The sequence below is a fragment of the Eptatretus burgeri genome, chromosome 2, assembly GCF_056783735.1.
Source record: "Eptatretus burgeri isolate ZD-2024b chromosome 2, Ebu_testis_v1, whole genome shotgun sequence".
In the NCBI taxonomy this organism is placed as follows: Eukaryota; Metazoa; Chordata; class Myxini; order Myxiniformes; family Myxinidae; genus Eptatretus; species Eptatretus burgeri.
The window spans coordinates 55,576,184-55,594,055 of NC_140962.1; the positions used below are offsets into that span (position 1 = coordinate 55,576,184).

The following is a 17,872-nucleotide window of genomic DNA, read 5'->3' on the forward strand; positions in this document are numbered from 1 at the left end:
GGATGACACCTGTTGGTGAGTCAGTGGCATCTGTCTCCCAAAGTTGCAAATTAACAATCGACCCATGTGGCTTCAAAACAATGGTTGACACTTTGAAAAAGAATCGTTAAACACACGATCAAGAACCAGTTGAAGCTGTTATTGTAGAAAGTGCAATTACCAGTGGCTTAGCCCTATATTTTAGTTTATCGATGGTAACATTCAGTCAAAATACCAGGTAGGCAAGATAAAAGTACAGTATGTTACAATCTCACAAAGCAAAGATAAGAAATAAATTCTATAAAGTATTGGACTTCTGCTTCCAGGTCTGAACATCCCCCCACCATACCCTCGCAAAGTTTCACCCTCCCATCTACCCTGTTGCCCAACCCGCTACCACCTTCACCCTCACCATAACCTCTCCCATCTTGTCCCTCAACCCACCCCCTCTCGAATTCCCACTCATCCTGTCCCCTCTCAACTTCCCCCTCTGCCCTCCCTCCAAACTCCCTCACAATCCTGGACACTCCCAGCTTTCTCCCAGACCAGCCACCTCCCAGCTTCCCACCTGCTCTACCCATACTCCTAGCTCAACCACTCTCTTTCCACATTTCTGAACCCTGCCAACAGAACCTCCTTCCTTGTCTCTAACTGTGTGGATCTCAAACATCCTGAACCCTGTCCTTGCAGCAGAGTTGCACTTTAGATTAAGAACTCCATTTCTGACTTTTTCTGTGTCCTGCTCTTACACATCCCAGCCAACAGGATTAAGTCTGGTTGCAACATCCCCTCCACCCCATCTCTTGTTTGCCTGTGTTTTGCACCATCCTCCTAACAGTGACAACTCCATTTACATCTCTTTGAGCAAACATGGTGATTTTTTTTTTAACCACTCATCCTAACTCTCTATTTATTACTCATATATGGCGATTTCAATTGTCACTATGCAAATTGGCTAAGTTGGTACCTCCAATTGTTGGTACCTTCCTTACCAGCCATGGCACTTCAGCAAAGGACTTCTGAGAATCCATGGGACTGACAACCTGTGAACTGTCCAAAATGGATTTCACCCAATGGCAAATCTCCATTCTGGACTTGGTGATTATGAACTTTCCAGGTAATGTATCCTGCTCTTCCTGTGTTCCATTTGGTTCATCTGATCACATCAGTCCTCATCTCTCAAGCTATTCTCAGAGATCCGCCTCAGTGCTGACTGATTCTACAACTGGACCAGACGACATCAGTTCACTTGTCTGAAAAATATGCTCTACTTCTCTGGCATATCCTCTTTCTACTCTGTTCACCGTAGAATTTGCCGAAAAATGAATAAATATACAACATCAACACTTTACCGTGGAGGCACTTGGAATGAAACATGGAGACAGCACATTGACAAAAATAAATTAATTTATAACTGTACATATTGTTACAAAGAAGGGGGGAGCCATAGCTACCTGTGGTAAGTGTAGTATGGTCTATGTGTTTTGAGTAGGTTAGATTAGATATTTCCATGGAACATGGACCTATCAGAGCAAGTCATTTGGTACACGTGACACCTCCTCTTACCTTAGAACCGTTCGAGCTATATAAGCACTCGAGCTGTTCCGCACACCTCCCCCAACACTCAGAAAAACCACACCTCCTCCAACCTTAAAAAAAAATGCTCGAGCTGTTCATGCCATTGATGAGGGGCACAACAGCTCTGACCACCCAGTAGAGTGGGACGAGCGTGGCAACCTGTGTCAAATTCCAGGTGGAGTGAGACCAGCATGTAGAGTAAGATGAGTGGGTCAAGGTAGCAGGTAGAGTGAGATCAGCTTTGATGGCTACATTAGGCCTAGCAAGCTCCAGGGACAAGATTTGGTTCTTCAATTCCCAGAGGAAAAAGGGGCCGATCTAAAGGATGTAGTATCTATGACTATCTAAATGATCCAAGGGGCTTAAAGGGTTTAAAGGTCGAAAAGTTCAAGGGGTCTACGCAGTCTAATGGGTCTAGAGCATATAAAGTGTTGATGGAGTCTAAATTGTCTTAAGGGGACTTAATTGTCTTCATGGTTCCAATAGTCTCAATATTCTTTGGGTTTTCACATTCTAAATGGCACATTTGAAAGTAGTTGCAATCGAAAGAGTCTATGGGGTCTTCAGGAGTCGAAAGGGCCGAAACCTTCATCCTACTAACAGGGGCCATTTAGGACCCCAGGCCTACATGTTCACATGTTATTTCTATATTAGTTAAACATGTATTTCATGTTTTATTAGTTTGTTTACCTATATGTGCTGGTAATAAATATATTTGATGTTTTAAGATCCCACCTTGCTGCACAGAGTTACAAGCAAATCCTTTCTGGGGTCCAAAAAGACCACAGTTGTTTTGGTTCATTTTTTTTGCATATAGTATATGATTACTGCACATGATATTTGTATCAAGCAAGTCCTCTGACTGAACTCACACCACTCAATCAATGGTGCCAGCAGGAGGTTCTTTACTCACATTACCACTCCCCTCCCCCAATTGTCTGTTATTCCATATTATCAGCATTGCCTGAGCAAGTACCCAGCAGGATTGCTCTGCAAACCTTACCCGACCATTGTTTTGCATAAAATGAGTGTCTTCGGTGGGGAGTCTTTGCTGGCTTCATCACCACCTTTGTTTTACACTTGTTACTTTTTTTTTTTTGTAATTTCTCTTTCATGTCATCCTTTTTGGGTGGACAAATAAATAGGATCAGACAATTGCTTTGGTCCCGTTTTGTGGAGGTGAGTTTATCCTTTTTGCTGTCACGATTTTTCTCACTTTACGATGGTTTTTGTGCCTGTAACTAAGTAGGAATACTCTATTTGCAGTGAATTATGGCTAAGAGAGGAAGCGCAAAAAAGGTTCACTGCAGAGGAAGTGCTCTGACTTGTTTTGCAACGTCTGGACAGCTCTGACAAAAGTGATAATTCAGAAATTTTTGCCTCCCATGATGATCATGTGTCAAAGCCCTCAGAACACAGTGGCATTGAGGTTGTTGCTGTGAGTCCTCCCCCAGTCACTCAGGCTGTTTCATCTCAATACAATGTAACGTTCAACATCGATGAGAATGAGCAGCATGCTTGCTGTCGTGGTTATGGTCATTTTCGTAACCATGGTCAATGTCGAGGGTAGAGTAAAGGACATGGTCACGGGAGAGGACGATTGCCCTAAGAACTGCCTGCTGCAGCTGATCGAGAAATACTTGCCAGAAATGGGACTGTGTAACAAAAAGATCCCCCAGCTGTTGGATGATGCCAGAAACAAGATATAATTGGAAGGCCTCCAGGCATGACAAGAGAAGCTCAATGTGCCTTTGTAGATAGAAGAATGTTTTTCATTACTTCTGACTCCTGTAATGATTGACATTGCTGTGTTAGAGACAAACAGAGAAGCCAATCGATGGAGTGGAAGAACAACAGATGCCACCCATGTCCTCGAGATGCAGACAAAGGGGTCTAGTTGGAGTGCATAAGGTGTAAGCAACACGTTTGTCCTGCCCACAGCTTGAATGAAACACATTGTCTGTGATAATTGCTTGTAGGTTGTGTTGAAGAATTCTCATTTCCTTTTGGACAGTTGAACCATTTATTTAATACATATGCATGTGGAGAATCAGAGGAAATTCAATAACACAAGCAAGCAACACATTCTGTACTCTGATCCTCCATATGCATATGCATTAAATAAATGGTTCAACTGTCAAAGAGGAATTGAGAATTATTCGACAACTTGACAAGCCAGGCATCATGAACCACATGCAGGAGGAGATCGAGGCCCTGATACCCAGTACAACGCCACAGTATGCAAGTACCCATCTAACCAGCAGCTATCTGATCCTTACATCACTGTCCACCTTCCAGAAAATATGGATCGGCAAGGGAGAGTATGAAACTTGGTTGGCGAACTTTGATAAAGGAGGGCTGGGCGAGGTTGTCTGTGCTTGGATGCTGATGTCCCGGGAATATAGAATGCTCAATTCAACAATATTGCTTATGTGAACGTTTAATTCATTAAATTGAATTGATTGTGATGTTGTCTGATGACAAAAAGGAAGTATGGTAGATGCTAATTTCTTCAAAATTAGCTCAATGGTTTTAAGTGTGATAATAAACGGAAAATGTAGCCAATTAAGCTTGATTGATAATTAACTTGAAAAATAAAGTTTTTGGCATATAGCACAATGTATTGTTATAACCCTTTAATGGGAAATGTATTCGAATACAACATGATATATATATATATATATATATATATATATATATATATATATATATATATATATATATATATATATATATATATATATATATATATATACACACACACATACAATTTTCATTTTAAATGGCCTTATATTTATTTACTGTATTGGAAGATTACCAGTCTACCAAGTAAAACACCCCTCTTCCCCCAAAACAGATTGGCCTTCCAAATAATCTTTAATCTTTATTCATCAGAATAGAATTTTGTATTATTCAATTTAGCTAATTAATATTAAGGGATTCTCATATATAACTAATTATTTACTGGCATCTGAAAATCTGGCTGGAATCTGGAGTCCAGCATCAATGGATTGTGTGCTTCGACGGTATCCATATGTCTGCTTGAATTATTATCACCTTCTGATCGTATATTATTCTCCATCCTTTGAATTCAATCTGACCTCTGAATGGCCATAGTAAAAAAAGGCTTTGAGTGATCTCTTCCCCGATCCCAAAAATTCAAGATTCAAAATTCACATTTCCATAATGTCAGGAGGTTCCCAAAGAAACCCACCAGTGAAGAAGCACGATTCCAGCTGACCCCAGGAGGGCCCGAGCGAGCTTTGATGCCATCTCCACATCATACTTGTATGTCTCACGGTGAGAGAGCAAAAACACTTCTGGAAGATCCAGGGCATGAAATGGTGTCTCACTTTGATTTGGAGGCACATGCATCTCCACCTGGGGACAATCATTTCTGAGTGATATATCTTTAATCACTGTATTTCATGATGTTATTGTATAGCTCCAGAAGTGTTGTTATGAAAGTGGTTGCACATCATCTCTCAGGTGCCTGCTTAAACCCAAATGTCAAGCCTAGGGTAGACATAATCGGTGGACCAAGATGGTGAGGGTGCCACTTAAATGTACGAGGTGTGTTGAAAAAGTATCCAACCTCAATTTTTCGTGTGTAAAGAAATGAAGCTAGGGAGGCGTGGTTTGGTGCACGTATGTAGGCGATCCTAATTCGTATGCGTGAATATTTTCCCGCCTGCAGAAGCTGTCAGTCACCGACAGACCGCCGATGAGTGGGGAGGTGTCAGTGAGCGCCGTCGGATTTTCGTTTTTGACAAAATGACGGATCACTGTGGTCTCATCGCCAGTGATCACTGTGCTGAAGAAGTTGGGATTGCTGTTCACAGTCTCCAGCATGTCCTGTGCGAACTCCAAACGGAGTTGCTTCTGCTCGATTGTTAGCAGCTTTGGCACGAACTTCGCTGAGATTCTCCTTAAGCTCAAATCCTCAGTCACAATGGAATGAACGGATCCAATGCTGACTCCCGCCTCGTCTGCAAGTTCTCTGATCGTGATTCGACGAACCTGCATCAGCAGGGTCCTCACTTGGTCAATGACGATCTCATTTCGGGATGTTGAGGGCCTACCAGAACGTGCTTCACTTTCCACTGATGTGCAACCATCTTTGAAGCGGTTGTACCACTCTTTTATCTGTGTGGTCCCCATTGCTTTGTTCCCGAATGCCTGTTGAATCTTGCGGATCGTTACAACTTGGGAATCGCCAAGCTTTACACAAAATTTGATGCAGTAGCGTTGTTCAAGTTTTCCGTCATTTTGTCAAAAATGAAAATCCGACGGCACCCACTTACACCTCCCCACTCATCGGCGGTCTGTCGGCGACTGACAGCTTCTGCAGGCGGGAAAATATTCACGCATACGGATTAGGATCGCCTACACACGTGCACCAAACCACGCCTCCCTAGCTTCATTTGTTTACGCATGAAAAATTAAGGTTGGATACTTTTTGAACACACCTCGTATGTTTGCTGCTACATTGAACTTATTATAAAATGCACAGGGTGAATTGCCATCACGCTTGTCATTATTATTATTTTAGCATAATTGGCTGCTGATTTTTTTTTTAAATCACACTGCGTTTCCTTTTAAAAAGAAGTCGATTGGGTAGGTTGTACTAACACAACCACAACACTCTTTTAATCTGTCAACAATAAAAACATTTAAACATTAATCTAGTTAAAGTCGCTTGTGGAGCTTGTACATATTGTGCTCACAACAACAAAAAAATGCAAACTAAACAATGCCAAAAGAAGAAAACAATAAAAGTAAAGCCACCTTTGGGAGCACAGTAGTGTTCAAAATGACTTACAAATGGTGGTCCAAGGACCAGCTTGAAGAAGCGGAGGAGATTGATGAGTGAGACACTCTGGTGAAACAGTGTGGCTCCACACATTCCCTTCTCCCCAGCTTTCTCCTGGCAGTGTAAGTACCAGACTTGTGGACCAGGTTGTGGGTCTTCCCTGAGCAAAAGAAGTGGTAAACCACAAGGCCAGGCTTAGTTATGTCTCATTTTCTTGAATCTTGTTCCTGAGACATATTTTACGATTTTTCTTTTTGTTTATAGGAGTGAGGCTCATGGAAGATTATGGTACAACCGACAGTGGGACAAACATCAAGGGAATGAAGGAACAGGAACAGAGGGGAAGGAGGATATACAATGATATGCAAGGAACTTTGACAGAGGAAGAGGCCATTCGGCCCATCATGCCTGCACGACGAAAACACCAGAAAGCATCACTCATCCACACACACGCTACAACTACAAAACAACTACAACTACTCCAATAACGAAAATCGGGCAAATTGTTCATTACTTTCTTTGGATTACAAACATGAAGGAAAACTTACAGGATTTTACACCATTCAGCCTTGAAAACTCAGGCTATAACCAAAATTTCAAACAAAAACCTTCATTTTTTTTTACACAAATTGTCCATCCCTTTATTTTGGTAGTGTATAATCCACAGACAGCAGCTGCGATCACTCCCAAAAATAATATAAATAACCCGGGGTACGTACATGAAGCAAAAACATTCCTCCTGCATATGTGCATCTATAATACATCATGGTTATATAGCTCGGATAATTCCAATTGCACTGGGCAATGGGCTGACACCCGAGGCCTGCAGCTTAATGCTGATGTGTCTTCACAAAATGGAGGCTGTATTATGTTTTTCAGACTGAAATTGTGGGTAAAGTCGGGCCAGCTGTCCAACCAATAGGAGGGTGGCAATCATTCCATACATACATGGCCCGAAAACAAACCAGCTTATATATATATATATATATATATATATATATATATATATATATATATATATATATATATATATATATATATATATATATATATATATATATATATATATATATATATATATATATATATATATATATTGTTGTGATTATTGAAAAGACCCTCATATGCATTCAGAGATGCGTAGGATTTTCTCCAGACAGATATTGCTTTCGTTTCTGTGTGATAGATTTCCCACCTTTCATCCAAAGAGACTTTGAAAGGAATATGCATCGTGAGTTAGAATGTTCGGTTTTTCCCTACTCCCTCTGTCGACCGATTCATCTTTGGATCCCTCTTTGGCTCCACCAGCTCATCTATCACTGGTCCCTCGCCATGTTCACCTTTCAAACCTGTGGCTGCTCGTGCCCCATCAATCCTATAATTTGCCATTCAAACCTCTCTCTCCATCCTTTTCCATTCTACGTTACAAATTACCCCCTACCAGGAGTCCACACGTCATGCATCACCATTGCTTCAAAACAATGGACCACAATTATTGTTTGACTCTCACAAAGGATTTTTGAACAAGTGAAAACTAAATGGAATCTTTCTTTCAATTCATGCAAAAACACATCATCGTTCAATGAAACAAACAACATCTACTTCTCTCGGTGTTGGAAAGTGCAGATTAGTTCGACGTCCATGGCAAGAGGAGGTAGAAAGATTGCGATTGTGCACTCCACAGAACAACAAGGCAGATGAGCTCGACCTCAATAGAGAAAGGACGTGAAACCAAGTAGGGTTGGTTACAGAGAGTAGCTGGACCTTCGTGTTGGGAGAATGTTCATGGGATACCTTGAACAAGGGACACTGAAGCAGCCTTTCTGAGTATCTCGATCTACCAAGCATTTTGATCTATCAAGCATCTTGAACTACTGTTTGATCTACCAAGCATTATGACCAACCAAGCATCTTGATCGACCAAGCATTTTGATCGACCGAGCGTTTTATCTAGAGGCCCTGTCACACCTTGACGGTTTAGCCAGTGTATGGCAAATTCTCAATAGTATGTAAAACGCTGGCGTATGCTGAAATATTGATGTTTTTTTTAAGTTTTGGGCGTATAATAACGTGTTGGATGTATGCATAACGTAGTAGTAACGTATACAGAACGTTTTAATCACATATAGATAAGTTATACCAACGAATGCTGAGCGTGTTGTCGGCGTTCACAACCTATGCCCAACGATAGTCTAACTTAGGCCGAAATCACATTTGCTCTACGGCGAGGATATGGCGGCCGTATGCCCTCTGAATTCACAGAAACGTGCGGCGGCCGCAGTTTCTGCGGTGGCCTCAGGGTGGCCCTACGCCGTTTGGCTATATTTTACAGGCCGTAGGGGTCGCCGTGGAATTATAACGTGGAGTTATAACTTTTTTCATTTCTACGTTCGCCGTAGCAATTCGACAATCCGAAACAAAAGAACTGGTAAAAAAAAAAATTTAAAAAAAGAACCCACTCGTTACCATCCGTCTGGCCGCACGTTCGCCTTAGGGCCTCCTGCGGTCACCTTGCGGGCACCTTGCATCTGCCTTGAAAATTATATGGCCGCCGCAGGAACGCCCTAAGATCACCGTGCAAAATCAAATCAAAGACTGTACTGCACCCCCACGTTTTCGGTCTCCACAATTTCTAAATACGCCGTGCGGCTCCCTGAAAAATAAAAACATATGTGACTGCTACATTGTGTGACCGTGGAAATGCTGCGGCCGCCGTATAATTGCTAGTGGCCGTAGATTTTGTGGACCCCACGGCCGCCGTGGCAAATGTGACTTAGGCCTTATGCATAGCACGCAGCAGCGTATTGCCGACGATCACGTGGTGTAGGCTCTTCATAGGCTGCGACTCGAGACGATTGAGATCATAACCGCACTAGACATCGAAGTGTGAAGCCGCTGTCACACCTTGACGTTTTAGCCAGCGTATGCCGATGTATGAAAAATTTGCTGAACCAAGCTGGCACACATCGAATATGTTATGGGTAAGTTTTGTATACATTAATAGCACGCTGGCATATGTCGTAGTACGTTGGCATATGTCGTAGTACGCTGGCATACGTCGTCATACACCGAGTACGTCGAGAATTTTTCAGCATGTTGAAAATTTCTCGACGTACTCGATGTATGACACACATTCCGCATACGCTGGCATAAGTTGTAGGCATGCGACGTGATCGTTGACAAACATCGACATACGTTAGTTGTACATTACTTATAAGTCGAAACACATCAATGTAATGGTTAACGTCAGTGTTCCAGACTCCCTGTTTTTTTTTTTGTTTTTTTTTTCTTTGGTATGACGGTGATGTTGACACTTTGATTTCTAGTGCGGTAATGATTCAAATCGTTGAGTGGTTGCCTATTAATTATATTATATTATAACCGCACTAGAAATCGAAGTGTTAACATTACCATCATAACGAAGAAAAAAAATAAAAAATAAAAAACCAGGGAGTCTGCAACACTGACACTAACTATTACATTGACGTGTTTCGACTTCTGAGTAATGTACAAGTGTGTGTGTGTCGACGTGTGTCAACGATCACGTAACGTGCTTACAACACGTTACTCATAGGTTAGAAATAAGTTTCGGGTACGCTAAACATTACCTCGATGTGTTTTGACTTATGAGTAACTTAAAAGTAACGTGTGTCGACGTGTGTCAACGATCGCGTAATGTGCCTACAACTTATGGCCAGCATTATGCGGAACGTGCGGAATTTCAAGCATGGAAAATTTGTCGAACACCTCGGCGTACTACGATGTATGCCAGTGTACAAAGAAATATGTCAGCATACTACGACGTATGCCAGCGTGCTCTTAATGTATACAAACTTACCCATAACGTATTTGACGTGTGCCAGCATTTTAGCCAAATTTTGCATACGTCAGGCATACGCTGGCTAAATCCTCAAGGTGTGACAGGGCCTTACCAGGTGTTTGATCCAACGGTCCTTTGATTTACCGAGCATATTGATTTTGCCGAGCATTTGATCGACCGGGCATTAGATCTATCAAGCTCTCCTTATCAGGAGTCCTTTGGCAAAGCCTGCACTCATGTTTGCCTGTTCGGTCCGCAAGAGCCACCAATGGGAAGCTTGCATGAGTTTACATGTGGTAGAGCTTGCAAGCATCTGACTACGGTGGGAATGAGCCGTATCCATGCTCTCATCGCTTTGCATTACATCTTATCTACTTTTCTTTCTCTCTACATTTCTCTGGTTGTAATTCAAATTGGTGCCATCTCCTATATAGATAATTAAGTAAGATTGTAGAAGGGACTCATACAGTAAGTGACAAGGGAACAAGTTCTGCTCTGTGTCGGTTATATTTGTTGTACATACATCTCATACAAATTTCCCCATTTGTATACGTGTCACACCCTCACAAACAACTTGCATTTGTGCTTGGCCATTCCTTGTGAGCAAACCCTTTACTGTATATATATATATATATATATATATATATATATATATATATATATATATATATATATATATATATATATATATATATATATATATATATATATATGCCACACAAACTCCCTCACGTTTCCCCTGTATAAATAAACCCATACATGTTTTCTTCCAACCTGCTCATGGTATCTTTTCCCTATTGGTCAAACATAGTCCGCACTCGTGGTCGCAGGGAAATTTTATCCCAAACTGTTTTTCTCCATTAAATAGCCAATCTTGCACTCCCTGTTCTGCTCAGCAGTAATCTGAGTGTGCGCTGAGGGCACGAGCCTCGGTTAGTTGGGCCACATCACCCCAAGGTAAACGGTGTTCGAGGGAGGAACACTGGGAGATTTAGCCATCTTATTGATATTTGTGGTTACTTTACAACCCAACGGGCCGCAAACTTATCCATGGCACAATGGCCTGCAGAACCAGAGGTTTGGAGGAGTCCTTTTGAGAAGATTCCTTTTGTGGCGAATGCCGAACCCTGGGCTGTTATAATATACTGGAAGCACCTGCTCCCTCTGGGAGTGGCCAGTGCTTATCCATCGGACTCCGTCTACCTGAGGGGGTGACTAAATTAACCGAGTTCCACGCCTTCAGTACATACTTTGCTTACTGCCGAGTGATGCAGAGTGTATGCTGGCTAACAAGTCAAGCTAATTGGTGGGGTAGAACTTACCGTGTAACTATGCTTGTACACTGTGCCAGACCAATGAAGGAAAGGACAACTGAGACAGATTTGAAATGTCAACCAACAATTATTTATTTACACACACACAAGCAAGCAATAATTGAAAAGTGAGTATTTACAAGCAAAAGGCACAGAAGAGCAGATTTAAGCTGAACACATATTCTTATACAATCTTATTTACACAAAAGACATATGACAATCATTCAATCAGGGGAGAAGAAGAAGAAGAAGAAGAAGAAGAAGAAGAAGAAGAAGAAGAAGAAGAAGAAGAAGAAGAAGAAGAAGAAGAAGAAGAAGAAGAAGAAGAAGAAGAAGAAGAAGAAGAAGAAGAAGAAGAAGAAGAAGAAGAAGAAGAAGAAGAAGAAGAAGAAGAAGAAGAAGAAGAAGAAGAAGAAGAAGAAGAAGAAGTGAGAAGAAAAGAAAAATATGGCATGTGAAGTCGATTTCTTCCCTCACCTCACACAGCCCAATGGGGCTGTGCCAGTTCAAATATACTGGGGGAGGGGAAAGGATGGAGAATATGGGCAGTGGAGTGGTGAGGGGATATGCTGCTGCATTTCTGAGGAGTCCAGAACAAGTAGGAAGTCCTCTCTGACGTCCCTGTTATGCTAATGGCAAGCATCTCACACACGAACACCTTGATGTTCCATGCTCCCACGATAGCAGCTCAAACAACCAGGCAAATTTCTCTCTGAGGCATCCCCAGTATCCCGACGGCAAGCAACTCCGTTTCCTCCAGAGCAAAGTTCACAGGAACACTGTTTGTGGTGTGTTCTGTCCCCTCAAGTTGCTTAAGCTCTGCATCATACTCTCCACATGAACCGAGCCATGTTCTGGGCTTTTTATACAGCACTACTCACAGGACAAGCTTCGAGGTGATTCTCCACTCCTGTCTTCTTCTTCTATACAGGATATTGCCTTCTCCATCTAGTCTCGTGCGAGCCTCTTTTTCATTGGCGCACATCTGACATGGTTGTGTCCACGACACAGCCTGAAGATAATGCTGCTTTTTCTGAGGGAACTTCCAACACAGCCCATTGCACGTCCACTCACACGTGAAAGACACCGCAGGTACTCTCTAGCCCCTCCCTGTGCACTAAACGTTCTTTGTACAGTGTCCACTGTGTATCATGCATGTGAAATGCTCCACACTTTATTACATATTTGAAAAGCGTTGTACTTTGTTCCACGGATATGCATTCGAGAAGGAACAAAGTCTGATGCAGTGAAGGAATTCCGATCAGCTTGAAGGATTAAGGACCACAGATGGACCGAATGTGTCCAATAAAACAGCGTGATTGCAGTGGCAATGGAGAGGGATGCAGACAGACCGAGGGACGACCAACCAGCTGTTGTGTTGAAGGTGAGACTGATGGAGTGGAGGAGGGGTTTTTGAATTGAGGGTTCGTGAAGGGAATTTTGGTGGATTGAGAAAGGCAGAGGGAAGATTGTTGGAACGGACCGTTGGGGTGAAGGAGCGGGGGGTTTGGAACGGACCAATGGGTTATTAAAAGAAAGATTGAAAGGAGCGGAGGGGGGAGGGAATCACACCAGGGAAACACAAACTAACATCTATGCATGCCCCCTCAAACCCATAGACAAGAGGCAAAGGTCTACCAACATATGGACTATTGAAATAACTCTTCCTATTGAAATAACGTGTCCATATATGCTCTCCCCCTGGGGTATGTTTCCAAAAACCATCACAATATGTATAATTGTGCATGCATTAATGAGCAGCATTAATCATCTGTCATTAACTTAATTATAAAAAAATGAAATAAAATAATCAAATATTCCATTATATTTTTTTCGATGAAAAAACCCTGTCGGATTATATTAAAAAAAATAAATCCTGATCACCCTGTCAAATTATAAAAATAAAAATAAAAACATACGGGCAACACCCTGAGGCACTCACCTGGTCGCAGCTGGATAAGATAACCAGGGAACCACCGGTAGGCATGGATGTCCCACAAAATATGTAATGGAGAAGAAATTAAATACCTATGGAATTATTTTTTAATGCCGTGAACAAACTTTGGTATATCACGGGTGATAAAGGTTGTGATGAAATTTCATCGGAATTGTGTGTGTTGTTTCTGAGAATAAAGCAAATACCTATTTTGGGGGGAAACTCCCCCATAGACCACCTTAGGCCTCAAATTTTTTAATGGCATGAACAAACTTTGGTACATTCTGGGTGTTGAAGGTTGTGGTCAAGTTTTATCGAAATTGTGTGTGTAGTTTCGGAGAAGAAAGCAAATACATATTTTGGGGGGCAACCTCCCTTACAACCCCTGAGAGCCCGATTTTTCTAATGTCATGAACAAACTTTGGTACACCATTGGGGATGAAGGTTGTGGTCAAGTTTCATCAGAATTGCGCGTGTAGTTTCTGAGAAGAAAGCAAACACCTATTTTGGGGGGCAACCCCCATAGACCCCTTGGGGCCCAATTTTTTGTAATGCCATGAACAAACTTTGGTAAATACACGGTGCTGAACATTGTGGTAAAGTTTCATTGAAATTGTATGTGTAGTTTCAGAGAAGAAGTTGAAAGTATTTGTGGAGGGTCGGACGGACAGACGGAGAGATGGACTGATGACGGACCATTCCATAAGCTCCCTGGAACTACGTTTTAGGTGAGCTGATAAAAGTTGGAGGCAAAAGATGTCCTGGAAAACTTATGGAGAAAAATAAAATTTAAAGTGAAACTCGATCTTGATATAGGAATCACAAAAAAAAACCCGATTACAAAGGGTCGATGTTTATAATACTGACTATACACAGTATTATAAACACATCAAGTATTATAAACCAAGGAATACACATCATCATCCAGAGTATAAATGCATTGCAAGAGGTATGAAGGATAGGATTAGTGAGAGTATAATTTAATCAATTCCAGGAAAGTATGGAGGATTATATAAGAGGTAGTGAGCTGTGTAATGTAAGAGCTATGGCATTTTAGTCATGTGTTTGAGGCCAAAAAGTTTGAAGATGATTTTCTGAATCAGAATTTTGTACCGATTACGAAAACAGATTTCTTAATTGCCGCAGCTGCTGATTTTTTTTTTGGTGAAAAACTATTTTGTGCTTTTTTCACCCAAAAAATGTCAAAGAATCGTTTTTAATTCAGAGTTATTGAAACATCACCACTACGTGTGTGTGTGTGTGTGTGTGTGTGTGTGTGTGTGTGTGTGTGTGTGTGTGTGTGTGTGTGTGTGTGTGTGTGTGTGTGTGTGTGTGTGTGTGTGTGTGTGTGTGTGTGTGTGTGTGTGTGTGTGTGTGTGTGGGGTATTAAATTAAAGCCTATATCTTTGTGGACACGGGTAAGCATTAAAAAGACATTCGGAATAGAACTTATTGGTTATTTATCGGAGACAATTTTGTCGCTAATTTGAGAAAAAGACTGCAACAATTTGCATAATGCAGAACATGAATCACCCAACAAGTGTGTTGTTATCACCATTAACTATGTCTAATTATCCACAAGGCATGACATTCTTGGATACCTATTCAAATTGGCTGGATTGCACTAGCATGAAGACTCAACACAGGAGCTAACCGATCACCGCAATGTGCATGACAACAGCGATTTCGAGAAGATCACCAGTGGCATCAATGAAACACTCAATCGTTTTGATGAGAAAACTCAAAATGAAAACTTCTACTGCTTGTCCACTGGGAAGGCAACATCAGATGAGGTGAAGACTGAGCTCCTACACTGTGTTGAAAACAGAAACAAATATGTCTAGGAGTCCACGAAGGAATGTTCTGCAATCTGACAAGAATTGTGAAAATCATCCCCCGTCAGAAGGTAAATAATTTCTCGTCAGGTGCGATTAAATTCAAGCTCACTATGAAGGACAAGATAATCAAAGAGCTGCAGGGGAAACGACACCTCTTCGGACAGCGTCTGTGAGTTGTAACGACCATTAATTTGGATCTTGAATTGGTTTTCAGTTATGCTCTTACACCCATGCTCTTGACTCTAACACGTGTTGACAGGTCAACCAACAATACTGGCAAGTCAAAACTGATGCATAAATTGGAGGAAAGGGTGAAAAGCAGCAAATCGCAAAGTTGAGATACTTGTGTGGTTGACGCAATGTTTCTCATACGTACCCCTGGCCCTGGGAACTTACCTGCAACATTTGGAGTAATCACAAAAGTTGTACTCAAAAGGTTGTTGGACTTCGCTAAAAGAATAGACTTTATATGTGACACATACAAAAGCTCATCAATCAAATATATTGAGCAGGACATGAGAGGACCAGTGTGTACAAATATTGAATTCATCATATCTTGTCCTGACCAAAAGTGTCCAAATAATTTCAATGCCACGCTGAACTCTGAAAAATGAAATACAGCCCTCTTATACTTCGTTGTTAAGGAAAGGCAGAGATCACCATACCTCGAGCAGATCTAATGTCACACAGTGATTGTATGACTGGACGACAAGGCACACTGTTATCAGGTAAAGGAAGGTGGTATTGCGATGGAAGAGATACCCATCCTCGCCTGCTACCACGAAGAGGCTGACACTTGTGTCATATGGCATGTGAAGCACATGTGTGAAATTTGCCAAGATGGAAATATTGTCCCATCTTCAGACACAGATGTTCTCGTCATTCTTCTTACACATGCGCACAACCTTCCTGCTCATCTGTCTTGATGCTGGCCTCAGCACGAACAATTTCAGATGGTACATAGATGCATATAAACTTGCTGAAAATATGGGATCAGAGTTGTGTGTGCCGTTCCAGAATTGCACACCTTCACAGGATGTGAGTTCACAGTCAGTTTTGCATGCAAGGGAAAAGCTCATCCATTAGTGTTGTTAGAGAAAAAAACACAAATTCAGGAAAGCCTTTGCTAAACTGGGACTTTCTCCAACCATATCCTTAAGTTTGTTGGCAGACCTGGAGGCCTTTGTTTGTACCCTGGATGGGAAATTGAAGCAGGCATCGGTGAAGACTGCCAGACACATCCTCTTCCAATAGTATTTCACGCCAAAGTGCCAATCTAAGCCTCTAGAGAAAATCAAGGGCTCAGATCCGAGCACTCTGCCTCCATACATGTCTGTTCTGTCCGAGAAAGTGAAGCGAATAAACCTGGTTGCTTCTATGTGGAAGAGAGCAACAACTTCCGATCCCCATGCCTGGGATCTAGGGGAGAATGGATAGATACTGGCGAATGGCCATCACACCTAAAATGGTTTGAAGGCAGATAAGTTCCAGAAGATGCTTGTCATCAGATTGACAAGGACACAGACAAAGAGATGAGTGATGATGAATATGATGAGATGGCTGAATACTCTTCTTCCTCTGATTACGCAGACAGCGATTTTGACTGAGAAGTGACATTCTCCGGTGGAATTGACAAGGACATCGACGATAATTAATATCTGTGATGCGGAGGATGATGAGACAGCTGAATACTCCTCAAATGAGACAGCCGGTGATCTGGACTGAGAAGTGGCATTTTCATATGAAATTCAGTCATTAAAACAGAATCATGCCATCGGCTTGGACTTGCTTTGGCATAATTACATACTGTTTAACATGAACAAATGAGTACCTGCGCCAACTTTCTACACATGTACACACACACACACACACACACACACACACACACACACACACACACACACACACACACACACACACACACACACACACACACACACACACACACACACACACACACACTTGGCAGCCTTGTGGCTGCTGGCTGGTTGTGACATTGGTTCGGGACACAGCTATGTTGCTGATGCAGTGCCCCTATTACTAGTACACTGGTGCTCATTTTGCTGCCCTCAGAATGACAGGCCAAGTTAGCCCCACCTGGTGTTAAATCAGCGGTCAACGGGGCTCAAACCCAGGACCCAAGGATCCCAAGCCAGCCACCCTATCCGCTAAGCCAATGCCAGACATTCCACATGTATAAAACACAATTTATGATGATAATAAGACACCTGTTAGGCGATTCATGTCTAGCACTGTACAAATTGTAGCAGCCACTTCCTAAATTTTCAGACCACATCATCTCTCATCACCGTATTGTCATATTCCAAATGTCTTTTTAATATTTGCCCATGTCGACCGAAAGGTGGGCTTTATTGTAATACCTCAAACGCACGTGTAGTTGGGATGTTTCGATAACTCTGAATTAATAATACACCTGAGCGGGTTTGACGGTCAGCTCGGATACAACACTTGATGCAACCGAGTGTTACTTAACATTAGCGACTAAGGAAAGTGAAAACAGAGTTCAAATTGAATTTAAAATAAACTCGTGAAGCCGCTCGAAGCAAAAATCTCCATATTCTAGGAATCATTCCC

The 17,872-nt window shown here is 41.9% G+C and overlaps 1 protein-coding gene across 2 annotated transcripts in view; it reads right to left on the reverse strand.

Annotated features, from left to right (window-relative positions):
- The window catches only part of TXNDC16 (thioredoxin domain containing 16), a 131,676-nt gene that overhangs the window by 68,253 nt on the left and 45,551 nt on the right, over positions 1 to 17,872 (reverse strand). For both annotated transcript variants that reach the window (XM_085869383.1, XM_085869382.1), the window contains exons 8-9: positions 6,380 to 6,530; positions 4,772 to 4,938 (exon numbers count right to left, since the gene is read on the reverse strand). In XM_085869383.1, coding sequence (XP_085725509.1) covers positions 4,772 to 4,938; positions 6,380 to 6,530 — 318 coding nt within the window. The remainder of the gene's footprint in view (positions 1 to 4,771; positions 4,939 to 6,379; positions 6,531 to 17,872) is intronic.